Here is a 19,079-nt window from a genome sequence, read left to right on the forward strand (position 1 = left end):
ACTACTATGCAAAAGATTACGAAGTGATAGGCTACTGCAAGGGATGAGCCCTCGCCGATACAGATTCAGAAGAGACAAGTCAACTGAAGACGCAATTAATAAGGTACTCATTCTACGTACGCTCTAGTGGCGATGATCGATGTTGCTGTTGCTTTCGATAACCTAATGTAGCCGTCTTTCTTCGGTCGCTTTGGGATGTGGAGTATCGAAATGCGCTATACAACCGACTGAGAGATTGTTGCCGCAGGCGACATGCTTCTTTAATGTGCCCAGGAAAGAAAGTAACGAAGACAATAACAAAAGGCTGTCTGCAGTTTTGAATGTGGCATTGGAGCTCATGTTACGGAAGTTACATGACAGCGGTAACATAAATGTACTGGTAGCATTTGCTGATGACGTGCTGCTCGTTTACGTGGTGACTCCAGAAGAATTATAGAAGACAAATTTACTCGTAATATGGCGCTCCACGAACTTGAGGGCTGGTGAAGAAGTGTTAAATTATCACTATCCCCTCACAAAACAACATATCTCCTGTTGAAAGGGGACCTTCTAAGAAACTCCAAAATAAAAATAAATGATGTGACGATTAGGAGAAGCGCAATAACGAGATATCTAGAGGTATTACTGGACGAACGTCATAGCTTTGCACATCATATAGAGGAAGCAGGCAGAAAAGATACAAACATGATGAATAAAATTATAACTATTGCAAATAGGCAATTTCGGCTTCCTTGAAAACAGTAAGAATACACAACCAATCTATATTAGCTTCAGTCGTAGGATATGGTGCGGGGGTTTGGGCTCATAGATTTCAGCTGGTGAAGCCAGCCTCATTAGTGTGAAGAGACAAGCGAGAAGTGCTACTACCAATATTAAATGGCGCCTATTGCACTGCCCTGAATGATACTTTGTTAGTGATTCTAGGAAGACGCCCTCTGGACTTCGAAATCAGGAAAAGTGGAGCCTTTTACTGGTTAAAGAAAGAAAATCAAATGGAAATACGAAGGGTGCTTGGAACTGAGACCAATTCGAAAAGGTAACAAACGATCGCATATTACAACTGTGGCAAAATGAATGGGAGACTTCCGGCACAAGCAGGAGAACATACGATGATCTCCTTAACATCAGGGGGAGATTAAAAATGAGATTTCTTGACCCTTCGAATGGATTCGTACACTAACTGGCCATGGCCCACATATATATCTATACAAAATCAGAAGATGGATGAATGATAACTGTCCTGCGGGAGTGTGGGCACACCAAAACACACATTGCGGCACTGCACGCGGTATGAAGACGCGGCAGGTAATGGACGTCAGATATTAAGGATGTTGGATCCCAAAGCAGCGCTAAGGAGCGAGTCGGCCAGGCGCATTTTGGACGATACTGCAGCCGCAGTGTCCAGGAAGGACAAGGAAGACTTCACGAGGCATTCACCAATAAGTCAGCATGCTGCAGGCCAGGCTAGACAATATACTCTACAGATGGAGAGAAGGTAACTGAGGTCGGCGACCACCGAATGAAACAGTGTCCCAAGAATCTACAATGCGTTGGTGCAAGTTATCATGAAAGTGTGGACTTAAAGATGCAACAGTGATACACGGAATTACTGGTTATAGTGGAAACGCTGCTGACGTGCTGCCTGACACCCAAGGGACCCAGCAGACATTGGCTGCTGACTGGGGTAGTATGAGGCCGGATCCAGTAGCGGAAACAACCATATACAAGTTAAATGTCCCAAAATATATGAACAGAGAACTAAATATGTAGTGCTTAAAGTAGTATTAGTAGTTCGTTAACTGCTTAAGGATTTGATTATAGTTTTGTAGCAGTATAATTAATTGTAACCAAACAAAGCAGATGTTGACAGGTGTGAAAATTACCGAACTATCAGTATAATAAGTCACGGCTGCAAAATACTTACACGAATTCTTTACAGACGAATGGAAAAACTGGTAGAAGCCGACCTTCGGGAAGATCAGTTGGGATTCCGTAGAAATGTTGGAACACGTGAGGCAATAGTGACCCTACGAATTACTTTAGAATATAGGTTAAGGAAAGGTAAACCTACGTTTCTAGCATTTGTAGACTTAGAGAAAGCTTTTGACAATGTTGACTGGAATACTCTCTTTCAAATGCTGAAGGTGGCAGGGGTAAAATACAGGGAGCGAAAGGCTATTTACAATTTGTACAAGAACCAGATGGCAGTTATAAGAGTTGAGGGGAATGAAGGGGAAGCAGTGGTTGGGAAGGGAGTGAGACAGGGTTGTAGCGTATCTCCGATGTTATTCAATCTGTATATTGAGCAAGAAGTAAGGGACACAAAAGAAAAATTCCGAGTAGGAATTAAAATCCATGGAAAAGAAATAAAAACTTTGAGGGTCGCCGGTGATATTGTAATTCTGTCGGAGACAGTAAAGGACTTGGAAGAGCAGTTAACGGAACGGACAGTGTCTTGAAAGGAGGATATAAGATGAACATCAACAAAAGAAAACGAGGATGATAGAATGAATTAAATCAGGAGATGCTGAGGGAATTAGATTAGGAAATGAGACACTTAAAGTAGTAGATGAGTTCTGCTATTTTGGGAGCAAAATAACTGATGATTATCGAAGCAGAGAGGATATAAAATATAAAATGTATACTAGCAATGGCAAGAAAAGCGTTTCTGAAGAAGAGATATTTGTTAACATCGAATATAGATTCAAGTGTCATGAAGTCTTTTCTAAAGGTATTTGTACGGAGTGTAGCCATGTATGGATGTAGAGCATGGACGACTAATAGTTTAGACGAGAAGAGAATAGAAGCTTTCGAAATGTGGTGCCACAGAAGAATGCTAAAGATTAGATTGGTAGATCGCATAACTAATGAGGAGGTACTGAATAGAATCGGGGAGAAGAGGAATTTGCGGAACAACTTGACTAGAAGAAGCGATCGGTTAGTAGGACATGTTCTGTGGCATCAAGGGATCACCAACTTAGTGACGGAGGGAAGCGTGGAGGGCAAAAATCGTAGAGGGAGACCAAGAGACGAATACACTAAGCAGATTCAGAAGGATGTAGGTTGCAGTAGTTACTGCGAGATGAAGAAGCTTGCACAGGATAGAGCTGTATCAAACCAGTCTCTGGACTGAAGACCACAACAACAACAATTAGTTGTAGTGCTTTAAAAATTAAATATCAGAAATAAATAGCTAATACATAATTTATTACTATCCAAGAAAGTGTGAGCTGTATGGCCTACTTTAGCTTTTCAGATAATAGACTGTAATTATGAAGAATAAGTAAACAAAATAATAAATGCCCACAACACACCCAGACGACAATCAATGTCGTCGTGGGCAGCGGACATAACTCTTGGGCTCATCAGCCTGTGTTGTCACATATTGGAAAACAGCTGTTATTAAAATCTAAAGTTGTGAAGAGTTTTATAGATACCATGAACTTTACCGAAAACATTTGACACATTTTATTGCACTGCTCAAGAGCACTACGCAATAACACCAGAACTTGTAATACCACAATACAGTGTCTCTTGTATTTCACGGTCACTTGATTCCAATATTTTAAACCATTTTTGTAACTTTGTGTGCTTACGGATTTTGTCAATGATTAGTGTCTATGAAGCTGTATTACGATGCTAGAAGAACTAGTAAGAAATAATTATGTCAAAGATTTGAAATAAGCGCTCTGGTAATGTCAGGAAAATTCATACTGGTCGAGCCCATAGAATATCTTTCAATCTAGCAATAACATCGTTGGCGCCAGCGCGCACAGTAGTAGTGATGGAGGAAAAGCGGAAAGTTGCGAATCACCTGTGGTATGATACGAACATGGAGTATTGGGGCGCTAATGCGAAACGGAGATCGTTCTGGAGTTGGTTTTGTAATATGTGGCAAAGAAAAATATATAAGTGAGGGAACACGTGTATGAGCACAGTAGGTGTTTGTAAGAAGATTTGGTAATTGAAGAAGATTACTGTGTGGCCGGATGTATTCAAGCTGCTCGCTATGTAAGAAGAGCCTGTTGTTAATAATGGATACCGAAGAAATCTTTGCGGCAGACCACAAGCAACACGTTGTAAAGTAAGGCCAAGCTAGTTGTTTTGTAGACGCGTGCAAGTTTGGCACCACAGTAGTTAATTCTTTTTTGATATTACAGTGTTGGTTGGTCAAATCATAAATTTAGTGAGTGAAACTAATAGACCCAAGTCATTAACCATCAAAATGGTCCTATCCTTCCACCGAAACTTCCTAGAAAGTCACAAGTGAAACAAACAATTAAAAGAAGAGAAACCCAATTAATTTGCAGTTAACTTTCATTCAGAAAAATATTGAAATCAAATGCAGTAGTAATTACAGTTCTTCAAGCAGTGTTGCTCTACTGCCGCGGACAATTAGTCAAATCAAAAGTAATTTAAAAGCAATTTATATTTCAATGAACTATGTTGACGCTATTGCAGCCAAAGTAATTTTGTGTTGTGTTTTACACATACTTTCAAGTACCTATATCCTTGTAACACTGGCATTGCCAAATAGTTCATGCTACAAATGAAACCATTTGCGACCTTAATTTGAGAAGTAACCATTAAGGAACAGTAATTAGTTTTGGTCATGTTTTTACAAATTTTGAAACATACAGCACAACCGTGAGTTCTGTAAGTCAGTACAATTGCTAAAGTGTTGCTGGTCATTACCAACCACTGGAGTTCGTAATTAAAAAAATATCAGTTTATTCCAAATTAACATAATTTTGTTCATGTTGCAAGTGCTTTTAATATCTAAGCTTGCACCAATGCATTTTGTTCAGTTGCTGTATTGTTATTCACTCTTAGTTATTACGTGTTTTCAAAGTCACGTCAGTCATTAACCAAATTTAACTTTTGCTCTTTTTTGAATTGGCGACCGTAATTATTCAGCATTCTAAATTTATTGAATCATTTAATTACGCAAAATTATTGCTAACTGGAGAGTTAATAACTTACAATCATTTTATATTGCGATCGTTGTTTGTGCTTAACAATCCGGTAACGATCGGGTTATAAACTACCTGTATTCTTTCGTCAAAGATTTTTCTTCGGAACTGATACCTTGTTTTCATTAACTGGGGAGCCTTAGGTATACGTGTCACAAAACCATTTATACGACGGAGAGTATGCACAAAGGTGACAAAGAGGCATGGGATAACGATGTGCAGATATACAGATCGCGGTAGTATCACGTACACAAGTTATAAACCTGCAGTGCATTGACGGAAGTGTCATCTGTACTCCGGTGTGATTCATGTAAAGGGTTACCGACGTGATTATGGCAGGACGGTGGGAATTAATGGATTTTGAACACGGAATGGTGGTTGGAGCTACACTACTGGCCATTAAAATTGCTACACCATGAAGATGAAGTGCTACAGATGCGAAATTGAACCGACAGGAAGAAGATGCTGTGATATGCAAATGATTAGCTCTTCAGAGCATTCACACAAGGTTGGCGCCGGTGGCGACACCTACAACGTGCTGACATAAGGAAAGTTTCCAACCGATTTCTCATACACAAACAGCAGTTGACCGGCGTTGCCAGGTGAAACGTTGTTGTGATGCCTCGTGTAAGGAGGAGAAATGCGTACCATCACGTTTCCGACTTAGATAAAGGTGGGATTGTAGCCTATTGCGATTGCGGTTTATCGTATCGCGACATTGCTGCTCGCGTTGGTCGAGATCCAATGACTGTTAGCAGAATATGGAATCGGTGGGTTCAGGAGGGTAATACAGAACGCAGTGCTGGATCCCAACGGCCTCGTATCACTAGCAGTCAAGATGACAGGCCTCTTATCTACATGGCTGTTAGGGAGCGTGCAGCTACGTCTCGATCCCTGAGTCAACAGATGGGGACGATTCCAAGACCACAACCATCTGCACGAACAGTTCGACGACGTTTGCAGCAGCATGGACTATCACTCGGAGACCATGGCTGCGGTTACCCTTGACGCTGCATCACAGACAGGAGCGTTTGCGATGGTGTACTCAACGACGAACCTGGGTGCACGAATGGCAAAATGTCATTTTTTCGGATGAATCCAGGTTCTGTTTACACCATCATGATGGTCGCATCCGTGTTTGGAGACATCGCGGTGAACGCACATTGGAAGCGTGTGTTCGTCATCGCCATACTGGCGTATCACCCGGCGTGATGGTATAGGGTGCCATCGGTTACACGTCTCGGGCACCTCTTGTTCGCATTGACGGCACTTTGAACAGTGGACGTTACATTTCAGATGTGTTACGACCCGTGGCTCTACCCTTCATTTGATCCCCGCGGAACCCTAAATTTCGGCAGGATAATGCATGACCGCATGTTGCAGGTCCTGTACGGGCCTTTCTGATTACTGAAAATGTTCGAATGCTGCCCTGGCCAGCCCATTCTCCATATCTCTCACCAACTGGAAACGTCTGGTCAATGGTGGCCGAGCAACTGGCACGTCACAAGACGCCAGTCACTACTCTCGATGAACTGTGGTATCGTGTTGAAGCTGCATGGGCAGTTGTACCTGTACACGCTATCCAAGCTCTGTTTGACTCAATGCCCAGGCGTATCAAGGCCGTTATTACGGCCAGAGGTGGTTGTTATGGGTACTGATTTCTCAGGATCTATGCACCCAAATTACGTGAAAATGTAATCACATGTCAGTTCTAGTATAATATATTTGTCCAATGAATACCCATTTATCATCTGCATTTCTTCTTGGTGTAGCGATTTTAATGGCCAGTAGTGCACAGGCATGGGACATTCCCTTTCAGATATCATTAGGGAATTCAATATTTTGAGATCCACAATGTGAAGAGTGTGCCGAGAATACCAAATTTCGGCTATTACTTCTCACCACGGACAACGCAGCGGCTGACAGTCTTCACTTAACGACCGAAAGCAGCGGCGTTTGCTAAAGTTGTCAGAGCTAACAAATAAGGAACACTGTGTGAAACAACCACAGAAATCAATGTGGGACATACGTCGAACGTATCTGTTAGAACAATAAGGCGAAATCTGGCGTTCATGGGTTATGGTAGCAGACGACCGACGCGAGTGTCTTTGCTAACAGCACGACATAGCCTGCTACGCTTCTCATTGGCTCGTGACCATATCGGTTGGACCCTAGACGAATGGAAAACCGTGGCCTGGTGAGGTGAGTCCCGATTTCAGTCGGTAAGAGTTGGTAGTAGGGTCCGAATGTGGCGCAGTCACCACGAAGCCATGTATCCAAGTCGTCAATAAGGCACAATGCAAGCTTTTGGTAGCTTCATAATGTCGCAGGCTGTTTTTGCATGGAATGGACTAAATATTGGTTATGCCCGGCTACTTGGAGACCATTTGCAGCCGTTCATGGCCTTGATATTCCCAAACATGTCGCCAGACAACATTTGTTAGCGATTTGTTTGAACAACATTTTGGATAATTCGAGCAAATGATCTGGCCATCCAGATCGGTCGGCATGAATGCCATCGAATATTTATGGGACATAATCGAGAAGTCAGTCCGTACACGACATCTTGCACCGGCAATGGTTTCGCAATTATGGACGGCTGTAGAGCCAGCATGGCTAAATATTTCTGCAGGAACTTCCAACGACTTTTTGAGTCCATGTGACGTCTAGTTGCTGCGCTACATTGGGCAAAAAGAGGTGCGATACGATATTAGGAGGTATCCCACGACTTTTGTGACCTCAGCGTAAGGCTCCATCGACTGTGCAGTGGCGCCGACCTGCGTTACTGACCATGTGCGGAAACTCCCGGGGCCCCGTCTTGACGCCGCCCACGATCAGCGGCACGCCCACGATGCCGCAGACACTTTCCCTGGTGGGCAGGGCGCGCGGCAGAAGCACCGGCGCCTCCGACTCCACGAAGACCGCACTCGCGTACTCCTTGCACTCTGCAACACGCGCCGCAACTCTCACACTCCAGTCTGCAAATTGGGCACAGTCAAGAAATTGGGGGCAGGCTGTCGAAAATATGACAGAATAAGTTACAACACACTTAGCGGGCAGCAGTGTATTTTGGAGACTGCTGGGCATTAAATTTATAACACTGTGCAAGCAGCGTCCTACAAACGTCAAATTTCCATGAAGTGTGCTACATTATTGGTATGAAAGAGACTAGTATTGACTGCTCCGTATCGATACTATCGCCCGGATTTGTCTTTACGCGGCGTCGAGTTCCTGGTTTCGGGGCGGGAGTGCGTCTCTGGCGCCAGTGAGTAAAGTAAAGGGCCGGTGCGTGCGCGTCGTGGGGAATGCTGCTACGAACGAGGGGAAGGCCACGGGAAGGCGGATGCTGGTACAGACGGACGTGTGAAGATCGACTTGCTGTCCCACGTATGGGGAAGGTGTGAGAAAAAATCGCACAAATGTTGTCGCTGACAGTGGTCCCCCTCAGTGCGATCGAGCCTGTGTGAAGTTCCTCGTCAGCTGGTGCGCTCAGTATTGAAAACGGTGACCATCTTTCTACCATTTGTCCGAATTCCTCGAAATCGTACTATCTGATTACTGATTACATGTGGAGACCCCACGGAAAAAACGGGGTAAGTGCATTTATGTAGAAAATGACTTTGGCATATTCTGATGGCAAGCCTTCGGTTCTACAAGGTACTTAAATGACTTTCAAATAACACGGAAAGGTACTAAGATACACAATGTGATCAAAAGTATCCGGACACCCCCAAAAACAACCGTTTTTCATGTAGGGTGCATTCTGCTGACACCTACCGCCAGGTACTCCATATCAGCGACCTCAGTAGTCATTAGACATCGTGAGAGAGCAGAATGGCACGCTCCTCGGAACTCAAGGACTTCGAACGTGGTCACTTTATAGGGTGCCACTTGTGTCATACGTCTGTACGCGAGATAGAGAAGTGGAAACGTGAAGGGACACGTACAGCACAAAAGGGTACAGACCCACCTCGTCTCTTGACTGACAGAGACCGCCGACAGTTCAGGAGAGTCGTAATGTGTAATACACAGACATCTATCCAGACCATCACACAGGAATTCCAAACTGCATCAGTATCCACAGCAAGTACTATGACAGTTAGGCGTGAGGTGAGGAAACATGGATTTCATGTTCGAGTGGTTGGTCATAAGCCAAACATCACGCCGGTAAATGTCAAACGACCCCTCGCTTGGTGTAAGGAGTGTGAACATTGGCCGATTGAACAGTGGAAAAAGTTGTGTGGTGTGACTAATCACGGTACACAACGTGGCGATCCGATGGCAGGGTGTGGGTATGGCGAATGTCCGGTGAACGTCATCTGCCAGCGTGTGTAGTGCCAAAGTAAAATTCGGAAGCGGTGCTGTTATGGTGTGGTCTTGTTTTTCATGGAGGGGGCTAGCACCCCTTGTTGTTTTGTGTGGCACTATCACAGCTCAGGCCTACATTGATGTTTTAAACGTCTTGTTGCTTGCCACTGTTGAAGAGCAATTCGGGGATGGCGACTGCACCTTTCAACACGATCGAGCATCTGTTCATAACGCGCGGGCTGTGGCTGAGTGGTTAGACATCAGTAACATCCCTGTAATGAACTGGCCTGCAGAGAGTCTTGAGCTGAATCCTGTAGAACACCTTTGGGATGTTTTGGAACGCCGACTTCGTCTCAGGCCTCGCCGACCGACATCGATACCTCTCCTCAGAGCAGCACTCCCTGACGAGTGGGCTGCCATTCCCAAAGAAACCTTCCAGCACGTGATTGAACGTATTCCTGCGAGACTGGCAGCTGTCATGAAGGTTAAGGGTGAGCCAACATCATATTGAATTCCAGCATTACCGCTGGAGGGCGCCACGAACTTGTAAGTCATTTTCAGCCAAGTGTCTGGATACTTTTGATCACATAGTGTACAAAGGCTTTTACTTTTAATGGTAACGGAAAGAAAGTTGTAAGTTGATCTTATCACGAAAAGAATGCACCAAATGCAAGGTTTGCCTCAATTGTTTGCAATACACCTTTTAGGTCAGTTGGGTTGCTGCTGCAAACACGATCGGTTGAGTTTTTTACTCCGTGTTGTTTCCTTGTAGTAATAGTGATTTCAGGTACTGATACTTTCCATGACCTTGGAGATCTGCTCATGAATTTTGTTACTGAACTACACGTGTGAAATAAAAGAAAATAAAAGAGTTTGAAACGTTTCAGTAATGTGGTGCTTTTAGGATCTTTAAAATATGTGGATTATCACAAGATGAAGGTGATAGGACATATATTAATCTATCAGCCAAAAAGAGAAAAAGTTATAACAGAAAGGGCAATGTTTGTAGATACCTTAGGGTACTGTCTCATGAGTTAGACGTTGTTTGAGTGTTTCATTCAAATGAAACCCTACTAAAGAGAAGAACTTATCTAGAACTTTAATTTGTTGTGTGACTGAAATGACAAACCCTACTATTTAACTAACTTCATTTCTGTGACATTAATTGCTCGTAGAAGGCCTACGCATGACGATTCCAATGCCAGAGGTTGCTCTTTACGACACATTGTAAGAATCAAATGATACTATACCATGTCTGAAATTCCTGTTTGCCAAAACTTCTTCACTGTGACGCAATATTTTATACTTAAACTGAAGATTTTGGGACAAAAGGGGCGAATTAAGTCATTAGTTTTTGCACAGTTATGTGAGTGAAATCCGTGATCCAAAAGTGAGAGTTCTCGTAATGTTTTGTGATTCGTGCTCAGGACAGAATAAGAACTATAGAGTGTTCATTTACCGTCACTACCTCGTTCATACCGTTAAAACATTAGATAGTGTCCAAATAGTATTTCCAATAAGAGGACACTCTCGATAAGAAAGTTATTAGACAACAACAGGAATTTCAGTCATCGTATCGTTTCGTTTGATTCTTACAATGTGTCGTAAAGAGCAATCTCTGGCACAGGAATCGTCGTGCGTAGGCCTTCTACGAGTAATTAATGTCACAGAAATTAAGTTCATTAAATCGGAAGCTTTTTCATTCCAGTCACCTAACAAATTAAAGTTCTTGATAACTTGTTCTCTTTCGTGGAGTTTCATTTGTTTGAAACCGGGATTAATACTTTTGAAACCGCAAGAGTGAATCGGAGGCCTTACAAAGTCACTTCTGTTCAACAAGAGGGTATACGAGGATGAACAACCTTTTTAAAAGGATGTTAGAAACCAAAATGTTATTTCAAGACACGACTGCTCAGAGAAGTTCAGGTTGTGGAGGAAGATAAGCTGTTCAAATACGGGATTACTTGGAATGGAACTTGAACACCAGCGCGTTTGTAACATTCTGTTGGCCAACAAGTAGACATCGAGCGAGTATTAACTGTGGGAACCTGACAAATACTCACTGTCACAACGAGCATATAATGGTAATATGACACTTTTTGGAAGGTAACCGGCTGTATGTTTAGTGAATGCCTTGTGGAAGGGTAAGGTGGGGCCGCCTGTGTCCCAGGCGTGCCTGTTGGTAGACCGGTATATGGGCAGTATTATTTATGTGGTTTCTGAGGTTGGTGAAATGTGCTCTGCTTCTTAAAAGGCTCCAGGTTTATTAAATGTTGGCTCTGATATTTGATAATTTTTGTGAATTTTTCTTGCGCCGTTTTTATAAAAGAGTTTTCAATAATAATTAATTTTAAAGTATGGATTTTTTTAGAAATCGGCATTTGCTTTAAAGTAAATCCTGACTACGGCCTTAGTTTAAAAATCAGAATAAGCATCCTGATGTCCTGTTATCGCATCTCAAGTATTTCAGCAAAAACCATTAAGGGGACTCAGAAAATGTTAAATTCATCACCTTTGTTGTAACTGACAAGTTGAAAGTTTTTACAACATAACTTTTATTTACGTGAGTCTACATGGAAATGTCACAATCACAAAGCCAGTAAGAATTTCCTACTAGAGGCAACAAAAGATAACTTCTAAGTTTCCCACAAGAGTCCGTGGTAACACACATACACTTAATTCCAAGTCCTATTCCGATGGCGAAGACGAAGTCTTCCGTGGGGACGTCCTTGAGGTCGGTATTCGGCGCGAAATGACGTCCGGTGCTGGTTCTAGCCTTTAAATAGTATTGGCCAGCCAATCAGATGTCGGTGTAGTAATACTTCCTGCAGGCCATCTCGAACTCCCTCTGCAGGAAGTAGTACGTGGATTGTCTGTTTCCAAGCAGCCGATGTTTACCCTTGCTTACGCCTTGGGCATAAACAACTTTGGTTCTGTGTGGTGTTAGATGTGTTGCCGGCCCGCAGGGGCCACCTTGGCGACGGCTAACAACCTTTATGTATCTTTATCTCCGGATCTGTTGCACCTTGACATTTGACTTTTTGACAGTTGTTTTCAGCATATATTGTTATCTTGTTGAAATAGAATCAATGTTTTTGTCTTCGTTGTTGAATATTGGTTCAAATGGCTCTGAGCACTATGGGACTCAACTGCTGTGGTTATAAGTCCCCTAGAACTTAGAACTACTTAAACCTAACTAACCTAAGGACAGCACACAACACCCAGCCATCACGAGGCAGAGAAAATCCCTGACCCCGCCGGGAATCGAACCCGGGAACCCGGGCGTGGGAAGCGAGAACGCTACCTCACGTCCACGAGATGCGGGCTGTTGAATATTTATGAATATTGTACCATTAAACTAAAATTTCTCATAATTCTCTTTGATGGAGAGAATAAGTCGTTTCATGTCAGTTCATGGCACTTTTTAACCATTTTATAGCGTTTTATGGAAATATGAGTGTCACTGGCTTACATGAATGTGAGATAAAAGTACATACATATTGTCGAGTCAGATTACCCCGACCACCTGTCAAAAGCCTAATAACCTCTTTTTGCGAGATGTGGAGGAAGGGAGTTATTGAGGTTCTGGAAGGTGGCAACAGGGATGTGGAGCTATGCCAACTCCAGTGCCCTGTCCAGCTTTGCTAGATTCCTCGGTTGTCGATTCTTGGTGTGAACAGCCTGATCGAGATGAGCCCACAGACTCTCGATTGAGTTTAAACCCGAATCTGATGGGCGTGCGTGTGTTGTTCTAACCACTCACGTACACTGGGACCTGTGCGACACACTGCATTGTGCTGCTAGTAGATGCCATCGTGCTGAGGAGAAACAAACTAAATGTGGGGTTGGAATTGGTCCCCAAGGATAGCTGCATATTGTGTTGATCCGTAGTGCCTTCCATAATGACGAGACCACCCAGGAAATGCCACGAAAATATTCCCCATACATTATAGCTTCCTCGTTGTTGCAGGGTGTTTGCTTTCAGACATTTCACTCTATACACGCCAACGGCCATCTGTCCAATGGGGCACAAAACGTGATTCATCTGAAAAGGTCACCTGTCACTACTCAGTGGACGTCCAATTTCGATACTGCCGTGCAAAAACCAGTCTTTGTCGCCGATGAACAGCAAAGCATCGGTGCATGAACTAGGCGCCTGCCGCGGAGACCCATATGTAACAACGTTCACTGAATGGTCGTTAAGGAGTCACTGTTGGTACTTCCTTGGTTAATTTAGCCGTCAGTTGTTCAACAGTTGTACATCTATTCGCCCATACACATCTCTGCAGCCACTTTTCACCTCTCTCATTTATGGTCCGTGGTGCACCACGGTTTCTTCGGCGCAGATTTTGGATAGCAGTAATTAGCTATGCAACGTATACTTGAACCACAGCGGTACGTGAACTTAGCCGTTTGGAAAGTGCTTCCATACTTGTTCCGAAAACTAATTATCACGCCGTTTTGATCGTCAGATATATCGCACCGTTTCCGCATTACGACAACGACTGTGCTGTTTACCGCCTGCGCTCGACACGCTTTATGTACCGTCCTCTGCTGCTGCTGCTGCCACCTGCCGTGTGTCAGTTTGTGTTACACCTAGACATCGAACATAGGCGGTACTCACATTAATGTGACGTCGTCGTATTGGCTGCCTTGGGCACAACAATGTTTATTCCTATGGAATTACGAACAGTGCAACGAATGAAGACTTCTATGATTCTTGAAAGACGCACGTAAAAACGTACAGAGTATTTATCATTAAACTTAATTGTATTTAAAAACAATATCGATTTATTGCGTATATCATTCTTTGCTCTATATTAAAAATGTTAATAAACGTGAATCTATGTAATTACTTACCCTGGTCTTGATCTTGGATGCGGACAGACGTGACAGATATTGTAAGAGCATTTTGGTTAAATGTACGTGTTCATTTGCTCTTAAAACCTTTATTTTTGTATCTTTAGCATTCCTACATGTTAGGAAACTAATAACTTATTTTTTCAGAGTATCAAAAAGCGCAATACAGCGCGAGCCTATGATTGATTGTTGTCGGTAATTTGCGCGGCTGCTGCGTTTTATTTGAACCTTGCCAATATTAAGCGTCACAGAGCTGCAGAAATAACTTACAAAGTTTGCATTTCAATTATAGTATTTAACTTCAGTGACATTTTAATTTATTCGCAAAGATTAATAGCAGTTTTCGATAAACGTTTGTGGTTGGCGCGTAACGGTTACCTTTTATCTCAGAAATTAACTTATCCCGAAATGATTAGTGATAAACATGCCACACAATAATGTTTCTCTATGCGAACCCGTGGCATTGAATCAGTAATAATTTCTATAAAATTGCAATGCAAAAATAACCTGAGATATTGTGGTAACATACGAGGTAGTACAGTGTTTCACACCGCTCTTTATGTGTTTCATATGGCGGGCATTAAAGCTTCAAATAATATTTCCATAAAAAAAGACTGTGTAATTTGCCTGTGATAGGTTGTGTTGTCAATTTAGTTTGTAGGGCGTCATTTGATGTGTAACAATACGTATATGCGCCTACAAATCATACAGTTTAATGAATTGTCTGTACACAACTAAAGCACACCACACGACGTACAGAACGAAACACAACAACAAACGCATTAAAAACAACACACTGGCGTCCTGCCGTGTGGCCAGAAATACTTCTGTTGTTAGGTTATACAATATTTGTTCAGATCAGATGTTCAGATGTGTGGGAGAGCTTATGGGACTTAACTGCTAAGGTCATCAGTCCCTAAGCTTACACACTACTTAACCTAAAATATCCTAAGGACAAACACACACGCCCATGTCCGAGGGAGGACTCGAACCTCCGCCGGGACCAGCCGCACAGTCCATGACTGCAGCGCCTGAGACCGCTCGGCTAATCCCGCGCGGCTACAATATTTGTACTTTATTGTATTTTCTTTCATGTACCACGTCGACTACAACGAGATAAATACTGATTGCCAAGGATTCTATAAAAGAGAGGAGGCATTGCTAATCCAGATTCTGAAAAGTGTACAATATGACAGAACATTCAAGGTAAGGAGACGGTTGTTTTCCCACAAAGCTTCAAGGATTTATGCAACTAGTGCCTTGGGGGCATGCAATAAGTGATTTGCGTTTGTACATTTTTTCTAAAAGTATTTCTTGTTGCTGCGCATACTTTATTGCTGTGGGAGATAGTTTTATTCACAGATTTGTTTCAATATATTATTAGAGATTATGCTTGGTAAAGGGACAAAAATACTTTATTCAGTTTATTGCAAAATTTTCAGTGTCATGCTATTTTTCTCCTTTTGTGTGTTATATTTGTATATATTTATTTTGTACTTCGTACTTAGTCATCAAAGATGGGTAGGCCAAAGAGGAAGGATAGAGCAGAAGGTGACAATTTTACAGAGTTAGAGAAACCTGAGAATATCAGGGAGTTACCGTGTACTGATACAGATAATATTAGCCCTGAACTCCAAGCTTTCGAAAACGAAGCGTCTGAATTAGGGAATTCAATATCTGGTTCTAATGTGGAGACGTTAGAACAACAAGACAGGCTCCAGATCAGCTGATGCCCAAGTCAATACCGAACGCGCAGTAGCGGCAGTAAATGTGATGCCACCTACGGTTGTAGGAAATGACTGTGTTTTTACGTTAGTCTATTTCGTAAAAGAAATCCTTGCTGATCAAGAGCTAAAACATGAGGAGAAGGAACAAGCTAAAGAGAAGGAACGTGGGGAAAAAGAGAGGCTAAGAGAAATCAAAAGAGACACGAGGTTAGCAGAACAGCTCAATAAGATCCTCAGCGCCAGAAATAAGAGGATCATTGACCATATTATAGATGAAATAAATAAAATGCGCACCCAGGTCAAAGAACTTGTTACGCAAAACAAGGATTTGCCTAACAAAGTGAATGAACTAGACACACGAGACCTAGGAGAAGCCCATCAAGCGCTTGAAGACCAGATTTAAAAAATTACGACGATTGTAGGCGATTTGTCTATCACTTAGATAGAAAAACTGAAACCGAAGTAGCCGCGACTCTGCAGGGTGTGAATATTGCAGCACATTGCGAGGAAAACGAACATAGTACACGACTGACACAGGATGGGCATGAAGTACCGCAGCTTAAGCCTGGGGCAGAGCGTGAGAATAATGGCAATAGGTATCGACAAACTGAGACCTCACATACGAATTATCAGTATGGAAATAGTCCAATCAGTGCTATGCGTTGCGAGAATTTGAATCGCAATGCTACTGTTAGGTGCAGCCCGTGCAGCGGAAAACGCTTTGTTGGCTCGGTGAAAGTTGGAACTGCGGTCGCCAACATTGGCACATATGAAACACGAGGAATCATTAATAAACCACCGCTGGTTCCAAACCTTCTCGTAGAAGAAAACTGTGTATCCCTTGATACTTATTACGAGTTTCCGGAATGTACTGCCTACGTCATGTACTGAAAGACAGGAGATACAGTTCGTGATCTCATTTATAACTGTCGACGCAGCTCTGTGGGCGATGGAGATCGCTGATAGCTGCCAAACATTTTTCGGATTTGAGAAGGCATTTTTGGGTCGCTTCTGGTCGAAGGGTGCTCAAGAACGCTGAAGAAAACACGTTTATATGCCTCAGCCATACGACCAAACGCAGGGAAACCTGCGCAAGTAAGTTGAAAAGTACTTGAAAAAAAAAAAAAAAAACAAAAACAAAAACAAAAACGCAATACTGAAATGAGACCACATCTTCGCGTGACATATTAAGAATTTTAAAAGGTAGTTTACCCATCGCTATGCACGGGAAATTATTCCGCGCTCCACACTCGGACCTGAATTTGTTTATGGCCACAGGTGACTCGTTCGATCTCATTTACGAGGATGCAAAGCGGAGTTAAGCAGTGGACAGTGGTCACAACAACCACAATAAAAATAAAAACCAGAATAGCAATAGTCCACATACGAACGGTCGGAAGAGAGATAGATAATGATTACTGTACATTGAATAACAGTAATCAACATAACGGAAATGTAAATCAGCCTAACTACACTACTGGCCATTAAAATTGCTACACCAAGAAGTAATGCAGATGATAAACGGGTATTCATTGGACAAATATATTATACTGACATGTGATTACATTTTCACGCAAATTGGGTGCATAGATCCTGAGAAATTAGTACCCAGAACAACCACCTCTGGCCATAATAACGATACGCCTGGGCATTGAGTCAAACAGAGCTTGGATGGTGTGACCAGGTACAGCTGCCATGCAGCTGCAACACGATACCACAGTTCATCGAGAGTAGTAACTGGCGTATTGTGACGAGCCAGTTGCTCGGCCACCATTGACCAGACGTTTTCAAATGGTGAGAGATCTGGAGAATGGGTTGGCCAGGGCAGCAGTCGAACATTTTGTGTATCCAGAAAGGCCCGTACAGGACCTGCAACATGCGGTCGTGCATTATCCTACTGAAATGTAGGGTTTCGCAGGGATCGAATGAAGGGTAGAGCCACGGGTCGCAACACATCTGAAGTGTAACGTCCACTGTTCAAAGTGCTGTCAATGCGAACAAGAAGTGACCGAGACGTGTAACCAATGGCACCCCATACCATCACGCCGGGTGATACGCCAGTATGGCGAGGACGAATACACGCTTTCAATGTGCATTCACCGCGATGTCGCCAAACACGGATGCGACCATCATGATGCTGTAGACAGAACCTGGATTCATCCGAAAAAATGACATTTTGCCATTCGTGCACCCAGGTTCGTCGTTGAGTAAACCATCGCAGGCGCTCCTGTCTGTGGTGCAGCGTCAAGGGTAACCGCAGCCATGGTCTCCGAGCTGATAGTCCATGCTGCTGCAAACGTCGTCGAACTGTTCGTGCAGATGGTTGTTGTCTTTCAAACGTCCCCATCTGTTGACTCAGGGATCGAGACGTGGCTGCACGATGCGTTACGGGCATGCGTATAAGATGCCTATCATCTCGACTGCTAGTGATACGAGGCCGTTGGGATCCAGCACGGCGTTCCGTACTACGCTCCTGAACCCACAGATTCCATATTCTGCTAACAGTCATTGGATTTCGACCAACGCGAGCAGCAGTGTCGCAATACGATAAACCGCAATCGCGATAGGCTACAATCCGACCTTTATCGAAGTCGGAAACGTGATGGTACGCATTTCTCCTCCTTACGCGAAGCATCACAACAACGTTTCACCAGGTAACGGCCGGCCGGAGTGGCCGAGCGGTTCTGGGCGCTACAGTCTGGAACCGCGCGACCGCTACGGTCGCAGGTTCGAATCCTGCCTCGGGCATGGATGTGTGTGATGTCTTTAGGTTAGTTAGGTTTAAGTAGTTCTAAGTTCTAGGGGACTTATGACCACAGAAGTTGAGTCCCATAGTGCTCAGAGCCATTTGAACCATTTTTTGAACCAGGTAACGCCGGTCAACTGCTGTTTGTGTAAGAGAAATCGGTTGGAAACTTTCCTCATGTCAGCCCGTTGTAGGTGTCGCCACCGGTGCCAGCCTTGTGTGAATGCTCTGAAAAGCTAATCATTTGCATATCACAGCATATTCTTCCTGTCGGTTAAATTTCGCGTCTGTAGCACGTTATCTTCGTGGTGTAGCAATTTTAATGTAGTGTATAACAACCTTCATAACAACCGAACGAACGGTAGTCAGTTTCGCAATGTAAACGGTAATATTAACAGAAAAAGGTGGAATGAGGATGGTTATAGCCCCCAGTTCCAGCCTGAAAGCATGCTTGAGATGAATGAC

General features: G+C 43.3%; 1 protein-coding gene across 1 annotated transcript in view; it reads right to left on the reverse strand.

The window, feature by feature from the left end:
- Positions 1-19,079, reverse strand: part of LOC126255659 (serine protease snake-like) — a 234,674-nt gene that overhangs the window by 162,687 nt on the left and 52,908 nt on the right. Inside the window, exon 2 of the mRNA XM_049955419.1 lies at positions 7,764-7,918. Within this exon, the coding sequence (XP_049811376.1) occupies positions 7,764-7,918 (155 nt within the window). The remainder of the gene's footprint in view (positions 1-7,763; positions 7,919-19,079) is intronic.

This window comes from Schistocerca nitens, chromosome 1, assembly GCF_023898315.1.
Source record: "Schistocerca nitens isolate TAMUIC-IGC-003100 chromosome 1, iqSchNite1.1, whole genome shotgun sequence".
Classification (NCBI taxonomy): Eukaryota; Metazoa; Arthropoda; class Insecta; order Orthoptera; family Acrididae; genus Schistocerca; species Schistocerca nitens.